At 36.5% G+C, this 10,670-nt stretch overlaps 1 protein-coding gene across 1 annotated transcript; it reads right to left on the bottom strand.

Moving 5' to 3' along the window:
• Positions 1 to 7,812: 7,812 nt before the first annotated feature.
• LOC139901833 (uncharacterized) lies at positions 7,813 to 10,231 on the bottom strand. Its single transcript, XM_071884506.1, has 8 exons — positions 9,917 to 10,231; positions 9,720 to 9,750; positions 9,345 to 9,632; positions 8,985 to 9,235; positions 8,546 to 8,775; positions 8,343 to 8,481; positions 8,013 to 8,126; positions 7,813 to 7,905 (listed from the first exon to the last, which is right to left on the bottom strand). Exons 1-8 carry the CDS (start codon positions 10,229 to 10,231, stop codon positions 7,813 to 7,815), a joined length of 1,461 nt encoding a protein of 486 aa, XP_071740607.1.
• Between the last annotated feature and the right edge of the window lie 439 nt (positions 10,232 to 10,670).

Here is a 10,670-nt window from a genome sequence, read left to right as displayed (position 1 = left end):
TCATGTGCAAATAAAAAGCATAAATACACATAAAGTGTAGATCCATTGTTTGATTTTAAATTTTTACAATAAAAGGATGTGATGATAAACTTTGTTCAAAATTTATTAGGTTTTCACATCGAAAAACCCTCTTATGAATGTAAAGTGTGGTGCTAACTGTAAACAAACCAAAATCTTGTTTGAGAAAAGACATTAACCTGAGTTCTGAATGTCGGAAGATGGTTGTAGTTGAGAAGCTTTTGCAAGTAAAAAGATGATGGCAGGTGAAGAGATCTTTGCAATACACTCCGTATTTGGTACTTGAGCAGGTGAGGGGATATTTGTCTCTAAATATATATATATAATATACTCGCTATTTTTTTAAACGGATAGTTTTAAACGGGCCAGATCAAAAGTTGACACTAAATAGTATTTTCTAAATGGGATACCAAGTGGACTTGCACTAAACAACTATAAGGTCATAAATATTTTATGTGATCCACAATTATGCAATGTTTTGAGTATATTAGCAATTTGCACTCTAACATATCAAGTAATCAATCAATAGAAGTGAAGGGTCATATAAATCCTAAAATGTAATCTTTGTTTGAGTCATAGGTGTTTGTTATCAGTTAATAGCTTTCTTAATTTTTTGCATCAAACTTATGCCCCAGTTTCATTGTTTATTATTAAGAGTTTCACAACCCGAACTTCATTAAACGACTTAAAACAGTTCAACGATTGCAAACAGTATAAAAATACAAGGACACAAATTCTATAGCCTGCAGATAGCTAAACTGACATATTCATTAAGCATTATGCATATCGCCACTTGAAAATTACCAAACGATAAGGTGATAAAGTGAACATAAGTTACATGATGAAGTGTTTTAGGAAGGATTACAAAGCTAAAAAATTACCATAATTTATATCATAAAGTGGTTGATGATTACAAACATGCGAGCAGATAAAGTTTAGACATATAAATAAGACGGAGTAGCGACAGATTCTCAAAATTGTATAAAGGTTTTTAGGGTACTGCCTCGTGGTTGCTGACCCCCAAAAAAACAGTAGCAGATGTACGTTCCTATTTTCCCTGGTTTCCGCGCATTTTCTTTGTGCCTCCCTCATCTTCAGCAGGATCTGCGATGAATAGAGCGCGCCTTGCTGAACTGCGGTTTGTGACGTCCTATGGTTCTTTCATCGTTTCTGACTGCTCACTTGGCGGAGGTGGTGTGGTGGCCTCTGAACTTGGCAACGGCATATTTGGTATAATAAGTATACACACACCAACAAAATAATAATAATAATAATAATAATAATAATTATTATTATTATTATTATTATTATTATTGTTATTATTATTATTATTATTATTATTATTATTATTATTATTATAGTGTAAATGGGAACGGCATGGAAAAAATTTAATATAATACACCAGGGATAATAAGAAGAAGATGGTTTAAGATTCGAACCTGTTGGGTTTTGCTGAACTCCTGTGGAAGTGTTAGACGGGCTGCCCGTCGGTGTCTCGTTTGGTACTTCATCAAGTAGCCTATCTACAACAAATTATGGGTATTGTTTCCTTGATTGCGGGTTATAATGGAACTAAAATGTGTGTGACTGTCCTTCAATGGCTTTTATAATGCCTAGCAGTTCATGTGCTTGATCAAAACCTCTAACTGTTACCAGCTCATTGCATGTATGGCCGACAATTTGATTCCCGACATCACCAAAGAACGTAAAGAATGCAGTGGTTGAGGCGTCATTGACGATTGTTTTGAAATAGTAACTGTCACGTATAAAAAGCGTTTTTACTATATAATGAGTTTGGCAATTTTATTAGTATGTATAACGACCCTCACTTTTCTATTTCTGTTTTTACTATTTTACTCTTAAGACTTTTGTGCTCGTAAACTTCATTTAACAACACGTTGATTAAATAGCAATTTTGATCAACACTACCTGTCAATTAAAGTTTATGCATTATGTGATACTTTATATATATAATCTATATGTAATAATTTAAAAGGTGACAATTATATAGATTAAAAACTATTGGGAAGTAAATAAAATCTAACAAAAGTCATGGACTAAAAATTTAAAAGATTAAATAAAACTTATCTTAAATAAAAGAAAAAAAAATATATAAATTATATAAATATAAATAGGAACCGAAAAAAATAATATAAATATAAAAAAAAGTCGGCCATGTTAGGAAAAAAAAACTTAATAACAATGTAAACTAATCCTAATCTAGTTATATTAATCCTAATCCTAATCTAAGTCATGAGAAGTCCTAAACTAATTATAATTATTAAACGAATCTCAAAGACATGAAGCAATTGTAGTTGGAACCAAATACTAATACTTAGCCTATATAAACAACCCTTGGTCACCTCCATTCCTCATTCACTCATAAGCTAAAACCACCTCAAAGTCTCTCTCCCTCTCTCTTATTTGTTCGGCAGATTTCACCGCCACACAACCACGCTAAGTCGACCACCAACCTCACCAAAACAACCCTCTCATCGCCACTGTTTTGCTGCGTTTTCTGCAGCCATCACCATCGCCACCTACAGCAGTTTTCTGCTGTCATCCGCCACCCAAAACAGCCCGCAAATACTCCCTGCAACTGTCTGTTTTTCTGCTGCTGATCGCCACCCTCAACCACCACTTTTACGGTTGTTTTCTGCTGTCTTTAACCGCCACCAATTTCCGCCACCACCTGCTGTTTCTGCTATGTTTCTGCTCGACAAAAACAGCCCAAGAAGCCTGCCCGTTTGGTCACTCTTGCTGCTGGTTTTCCTGTTTCTGTTTCGGGTCAAAATCGCCACCTTTTTCTTGATCTTAACACACTTGAGGTATCCCTAAAATCTATAACTAAGCATACTTTTAAATTGTTTTAATTATTATGTTGTTTGTTATTAATTATGCTCATGAATACTATGAACTTGAAGATGTTAAAAAAAAAATTATAAAAGATTATGATTTGTGAATACTAATAAGCTTATGAAGATTAAAAGGTAATAATTATGGTTAATGATAGAGATGGTTAATGATAAAAATTGGTAATTGTAGATTGAAACTTGTTATATATATATATATATATATATATATATATATATATATATATATATATATATATATATATATATATATATATATATATACATGCATGCATGCATGCATGCGTGTTGTATGTATATGTGTATATACACGTGCAATGTATGTGTGTGTGTGTGTGTGTATATATATATATATATATATATATATATATATATATATATATATATATATATATGCGCGTGTGTATGTATATGTGTATGTGTACATGTAATTAGATACGAATAAGTTTATGAAATTGGTAAAACACAAAAAGAAAAATAATATAAGTATAAGTATATGTATCGTGTATATGTATATAGGTAGATGTATTGTGTTCAAAAATTAATACATGCTTGTTGGATCAATTAGGGTAAGTATTACTATGTATTTATATGTATCACCTTTTACTAATATATATGTAACACATACATAGAATATATGCATATATATAATATAGTTATAAACATATACATGTAATATAAGAATAAGAATATATATGTACGTATCATATAGGTGTATATATATATGTAACACACGTATAACTATATGTATGTACAAAACATGATAAGATTCTATAACGATGGATGATTAATTAAAATATAATTAGAGTAATAATACTATTACTATAACTTGTAAACCTATCTATATTGTAACGCCTTAACTACACTAATCTATATTATCACATATATATATAATTATTAAGTATAGTAATAGTATACTCCGTATTAATGAATTGTATTTATACACCTATAACGTGAAGGTTATAATCAAAAGATAACGTACAAAATATACGAACTTCACGGGGCTACTCACGGTCATAAGTGAATGATGTCTAGGTTGCCATTTATGGGGATAGCTTGTGGATCTCGAATGCCATGACTTAGATTCTGGTCAAGAGTCCTGGGCCCCCGGTTACATCTGGTCATTCCTGACTTACTTGATAGCAACGAAGTTCGGGCAAAGTTGTACAACGTCTTTGTGAAGGATTATAGCCCGAACTTGCCTAGAACTTACTATAAGCGGAAGATTTCCATAAATAGTTTTCGAAAATATAAACTTTCGAGAAATAGGAACTTTTCTCGTGAACCGTCATAGTTAATATAGTTGCTATATTAATAAACATACTTTATGTATGTTAGACATTAACTAACCGAACGTTATATCTCTAGGTTGAGATCTCCGGTTACATACTCCGTTCATTCTTCCTTGCGTGGAATAACTTACTTGCTACTAAGATGAACTTCATAACCACACTTTTTAACTTTCTTTATATACTTATTTTAAACTTTGGGGTGAGACACATGCTTGTTTTCAAAACTATTCTACGCTTAGACACAAGTACTCAAAACTGTTTAACTGTGTTGCCATGCTATGTTTCATGCTAAATCCCTACCATGATATCGTTAATTGCTTTGTGAACGCAAACTTAGTTAATGTGAGTAGGCCTACTGAGAGCAACGTCTCTATCTAGTTGACCGTTGGTCAATGGAAACATGTTAATGATTCAACGACACGAACGAGTAAAGTGTTTAGGGTAACTTATGTTTAGTCTCATATCATACACTTCAGCACTACTTTTAACTGATATGGATATATCAACTTGATAACTAAATCTTGTGGTCAAAAAGCGATTATAAACCTATGTTGTTCACTCAGCCATTTTGGTTGACACTTTAAGCATGTTTTGTCTCAGGTGAAGATTGTTATAGATTATTTGCTATTTGGACTATGCTGCTTTGGAGTCCGCATTTTATATTATTGCATTAAAACATTTATGTTTACATTTACATTTTGGGTTTACATTTGTAATGACTATTTAATTCCGATGCTTTAAATACATTGGTTTTTAATAAATAAAAAACATCTCATTTAGAGTCGTTCTCGCTTTACGCTTGTGTTTTGGTATTGGTTAGTCACTTATGACCCCCGGTCCCATTAGGGGTGTGACAGTATGAACATGGCTTGAACAAAATTAGGTGTTATGATTTTCATACGCAGGTCTGTAGATTGCCTGGGGACTGTGGGTTCTGCATGTGTATTTGTCAGGTTCATCAACTTCCTCTACAACCTTGAAGGAGCAGTCGTTGCAACTTTTATAGTACCAGTCTCTATTACCACCTACTTTCTCGGCAATGGCTTGGAAAGTGAATTCTACAGATTGCACGAGTATTTTTATTCACGTGTAACGAAGTTAGAATTAGAAAGAAGTTCATTTACTTGCCCTGTAGTTGTTGAGATTGTGTGCCAGTAGTTCTGCGATAGGAAACCTATTCCAGATGTGCTCAATTGCAATGTCAGGAGACCTTTGTCGGGTAATGAGCAATGGTGGGTTTGCTAGGAAGCGCACCATGTGACTGCGTAAATAAGTTATGTAAATTATTTTGAAGCATTTATTTATAAATGTTTTCCATGATAGGAGTAAAAGTGGTCCTTACTCATCAATCGAATCGATAAATTCTGGTATTGCTGGGTTGAAGTAACAATGTGTAGCCTGGGTTCCATTAAGCTGGAGCACACCTTTTGAAACAGAAAATGTAAAAATTAGTTACTAAATCAGCTGCCATTAATAGAAAATACAATTGAGGAGCAATTATAAGTTTTTTGTTTTTTTTCTTTCTTGGTACCGCGGTAAATTTTATGTCGGCACGAGCTGACTACTAAAATAATAGGTTTTTCCATAAAGTCGTATGTATCTGCATCAAAAGCAGTTGCTAACTCGTTCCAGAGAGTTACTTGAACTGCGTCACCGCTGCATATGAATTTGTCAATAAAACATTGTTCGTAAGCTAATTATGGGACTGCCTTGTATAAGCCACCATAAATAACTATTTTATATTTATTTGGTTAAAAATAGCTTACTCGAGGTTTGTGAGGTCAATAGTTCTTCTTATAACCTGCCTGCAATTAGGATCTCCCATCACCGTTGGGTCTTCAAGGCGATCAATACAGTCAATGTAGTCTGCTTGTGTAAAACACACATCAATGGATGTCTAAGCATAATTTAAAAAAGCAACTGCTACTATGTTAAGTTTATTCAGCAAGCACAGTGTTGTTCGGGACATGGTTGCGTAGCTGATTGTATGCTACAAAATGAAGGAAATGGTCGGGGAAGTCTGCGAGTGGGAGGTTTTCAAAAGTTGTGTTGCGATCAAAAGCCAGTGTTGTCGGTCCGGATAACACCTTCACCCACCTAGTTGTTACATGACACGAGAAGTTTCCAATCACGTAGAGTTTGTTCAAGTGCATAAGGTTGTCAAGAAAATCTTTTTCACCAAAGAGCATGTTCACGAGCATAGGATAGTGCTGCATAATGAAATATACAATTTAGACAGGTGTTTTAAATTGAACATACAGGTACCTAATAAAATAGTGTAAAAGTAAGAAACCATCTCATCAATGAGCATTCAGCAGTATCCAGTAGGAGCCTGGTTGTGATAACTGTAAGTCACCCACTTTCGGTAGATCCTAGTTGCAATTGTCCAGTTTTCTATCACCCGGGATTACCTGTGCCAGAGCTGTTATTTCTGCCATACTATTAAAGTAAAAAAAAAATTAGTAATATAATGATACATATGTATTAACTATGTACATATTTATTTTCTGACTGTGTTTTTTGTAACGGTTAATATGGCCAGTTGGTACAGGCTCAAAGTCGGTAATCGGGGATAGGAAATCTGTGTAGACGATATTCTTTGTTACATTAGGACCGTGATCTTCTTGTTGTTTAATCAACACTTTTAAACCTTCTGGTGATGTAGCTCTTGAGAGTGCGACATATAATTGCCCGTGACCGAAGATGGTTTTTGGTAAATAAACACCTATCTTGTTGAGTGATTGACCTTGACTTTTTTTATGGTCATGGCATACAAAACTTTTAACGAAACTATTGTCTTTTTAGAACATATGGTAACGACAGTTCTTTGTGGATGAGTTTCATTCTTGGGAAGAAGACTTTCTCATCAACGCGTGTGCCTGTGATTATTTCATCCTCGACTGATTTACTTAGTAGTTGAGTAATAATCGTCCTTGTACCATTACAGAGTCCACCAGCAACATTTATATTATGCAGCAGAATGGCTGGGATACCCACTTTTAAATCTAGGACGTGTGGTGGGAGGCCAGCGTAGTCGAGCGTGTTTAGGTATTCCTTTGGATATAGCATTTCTGCCTCACCACCGTCATTTCCATGTGGTGTTGCAGTGTCATAACTGTTGCAGGTTGTCACCGAGCCATCAACCATATCGATGATAATCTTGTTTATAGTATCTACGGCATTGGTTTTTGGGCAGACGATTGCCTTCTGTTAGAGTTCAGCGGCAGTTGGATTTTACAACGATTCACGGGGGTATATAAAAGAAATAAGATTTTGTAGACCATTTTCATCATCGGGAATACAATAGCTATTCGGAATACACGCCCAACGGCTATTAAGTGGGTCCTCCAAATCAAGCGTGCCTACATCACTGTTTCCCACACTTAATAGCCACCTTGAAAATTCCTCATTTCTTGCCTTTTTAGATGCCGACATACCTGGTTGCAGCAACCTCATATTTTTTGTTAGAACAAACACTTTGAAGCCTCGCCACAGATGCGAAGTTGTGATGCAAGCAGCTAATATGTCAGATTTACTTCCATTTTTCTTTACCGGTAACGTTTGTTTAAAATAACTCCAAAGAAAAGACTTTCCCCCAAAAGGTGAGTCGTCATTGTCTATAATGTCTCTTAGGCTCCTGTCAAAGCTTTGAAGCAGCGTTTGCTGTTCATTGGTGCCTCATCCCAAACAATTAGATCTGTACTGTCGATCAGTTTCGCCATCTGAGTATTTTTCCTTATATTTCACATTGATTAATCGGTCAGGTCCAATGGAAGTTTGAACCGAGAATGAGCGGTTCTTCCCCATCGCAGTAGTAGAGAAGCAATACCGAACGATGCCACGGCCAGTACATCTTCCCTCTTACTCTCAATGCTGTGATAATCGATTTCCATAAGAATGTTTTGCCCATGCCGCCATGTCCATACACAAAAACCAACTCAGGCTGGTTAAAAAGCGAAGCATTGGTTACCAATTCATACACTTGTTTCTATTCCGAGTTCATCTTACGTTCTAGTTCTAATCGTTCGGTGTCAAGAGATTTACAGTTGTAGTTTTTTTCCTCCATGATTAACCTGTTTGCTAGATCAATAAGCAGGTCACATGGTAACGTTGGCAGCGCATAATCTGAAATTGACTACGAACAATGATTTAAAAGTACCTCGACCTCGAACAGAACATAATAATGCATGTCCTCCTCATTTATGTGTAGCGCCGACATATTTAATGTGGAGGCTGCGCGTAGTGGTATGTCGTCGGACATCAATTTCCAATGGTTCTCCCAAAGTTCGACTGGATTACTGACAAGACAGTATACCAAAATATGAGCAAAAAGGGGAGCGAAGTTGTGAAGCTGTGGCATGCGCAGATGCTTCTTCAAGTGCTGTTGCCCATTCTTTATCATCACCTAGCAAACCAGCAGCTTCACAAGCCGATCGATATGTACCATGGAGAGCTTTATTAACAGTTTTGACATCTTCGAAACTCTGGCAACCCTTCTGATGGCACAGTAGCATTCTGAGGAAGAAAGCCTCTCCATACGCAGGATGTATGTAGGATATTCTTCCAATAGAAGGTTTCTTCATGTTTGCTTTCTGTATCCAACATTTTTTTGCATGGTACCAAACAAATGCGGATGGATATTCCAAATAGGTGAGTTCTTTTCCGAGAGAAGAGGACGCGTTATAACGTAGCCACTCAGTCAGAGTAGTTTTTTCGTCATATTGTTTTCAACAATCGAAGTGAGTCGTAGATGTTCATGAAACTTAATTAGTTACATGTTTTTTAAATGAACAGCGAGGACCTGGACAGCTAATTCGCGGTTATGAATCGGGAAGTTAAAAATGCGCCAGCAAGCTTCGTGCGAGCAGATGAAGCGAGCATCTATGAAATTCTGTATCTCATCAACCGACTGGGAAGTTTCAGGTGCCTTCTGGCTGCCGCTGCCTACTGGTTTTGAAATGCGAGCAGCCACACGATCGGTACTATTTGAGATGTATTTAAAGAGATATTTAATGAGAGTCGTCGAACCGCAGCACTCAACATTTATATGTGCTTGAAAAGTCATACATAACAGCCTAATATAAGGTACAACGTAGCTGTTCTGGCTTAACACCACTCTATGTGGTATAGACGCCAGTGCTACGCCTTCGGTAGTGCGCACGGCCATCGGTATCGGAGAAAGTCTTTTCATTATATTTCTTGGAAAACTTCTTTTTACAAGTAAAAGCTTCCATACATGGTGCGCGAGGTTTTTCTTTGCCACGTGGCCCGTGCATCATAGTAGCTGAGATTACTGCATACCCAGCTGGGTCAGTTCTGGGATCAGGAAGTTCGGCGCTTATGTAATTGTCTAGACGTTCGGTAATTGGAGTTGAAGTTGCAGAATGTAGCCACAACAATATATGACAATGCGGAAGACCTCTTTTTTGAAATTCAATCGTATAGAGCACTGAAAAAATAAAAGTAAACGACGATTATGATTCTGTATAATACAAATGATATAAAATAACCAAAAAAAAAAACAATCGAGCAGTACCTCCTCTAAAATCACCTAGAAGTTTATGTTCCTACAAGAAGATGGCAAACTCTTTAACTTTCATGTAAAATACATGAGAGACAATGTCAGCCCGATCTGAAGGCTTAAGGGGTGGGAAAGCTCGTAAATACCAAGTTGTTTCAAGCCACTTGGCATTACAGGTGAAAGTGATAAAAAAAATCGTGAGTTCCAAAAACCTGACAAATGGCCAAAGCATCTAGATAATGGCTATACAAATAATGGGTCCCTCCAGTAAACGAAGCAGGAAGAATAGTTCTGCTGCCGACATCTGAACCAGTTTGGTCACCTCTGCTAATAGCATCGTACAAACTGGACAGGTATTCATTGCGTATATATTTCTGCTTCCTTCTAATATAATCCATCCGATCAAGTTCTATACTGCAATAAACTGTCACAACATACTGTTGGAATAGGCGCCCAGCCCGCAACATGAGGCTGTAAACATTAAGCCTATCGTGAATCTGATAGCTATAGCACATTTTCATCGACATTTTTCACCCGACCACCTTGTGAACCAGGGATATCACGTAGCATCAAGTCGGGATGGAAACCTTGCTCGCCAAAGAAAAACATTAACGGGTACTGCAAAGATATGTACAATGGGTGAAGTTTGCTAACTCTCCTCGGCCTGTTGGACCTTGGTTCAATTATTACATCATAATCGGAAATAGTTTGTGGACCACCGTCAAAACAATAACCCCCATTGAATCGGAGGTAGGAAGAGCATGCTGCTTTGAACCGGCCAAGCTGAACAGTCGTACCTTGAAGGTTAGTACCTCCTCACTAGAACGTTTGTCTATAGCAGTACAAAACAACTTAACCAGCTCGTTATGCGAATCAAGGAGATGTATGAGCTGAGCGACAACTATTTGGCTAAGTCGATCAGAAACCTGCCCGCCAAAGTGGGCCAGATATGTCTTCAACTTCGTT

The sequence above is a fragment of the Rutidosis leptorrhynchoides genome, chromosome 3, assembly GCF_046630445.1.
Source record: "Rutidosis leptorrhynchoides isolate AG116_Rl617_1_P2 chromosome 3, CSIRO_AGI_Rlap_v1, whole genome shotgun sequence".
Lineage (NCBI taxonomy): Eukaryota > Viridiplantae > Streptophyta > Magnoliopsida > Asterales > Asteraceae > Rutidosis > Rutidosis leptorrhynchoides.
Note: the sequence above shows the minus strand (reverse complement) of the source record. Positions and strands in the feature narration are given on the sequence as shown.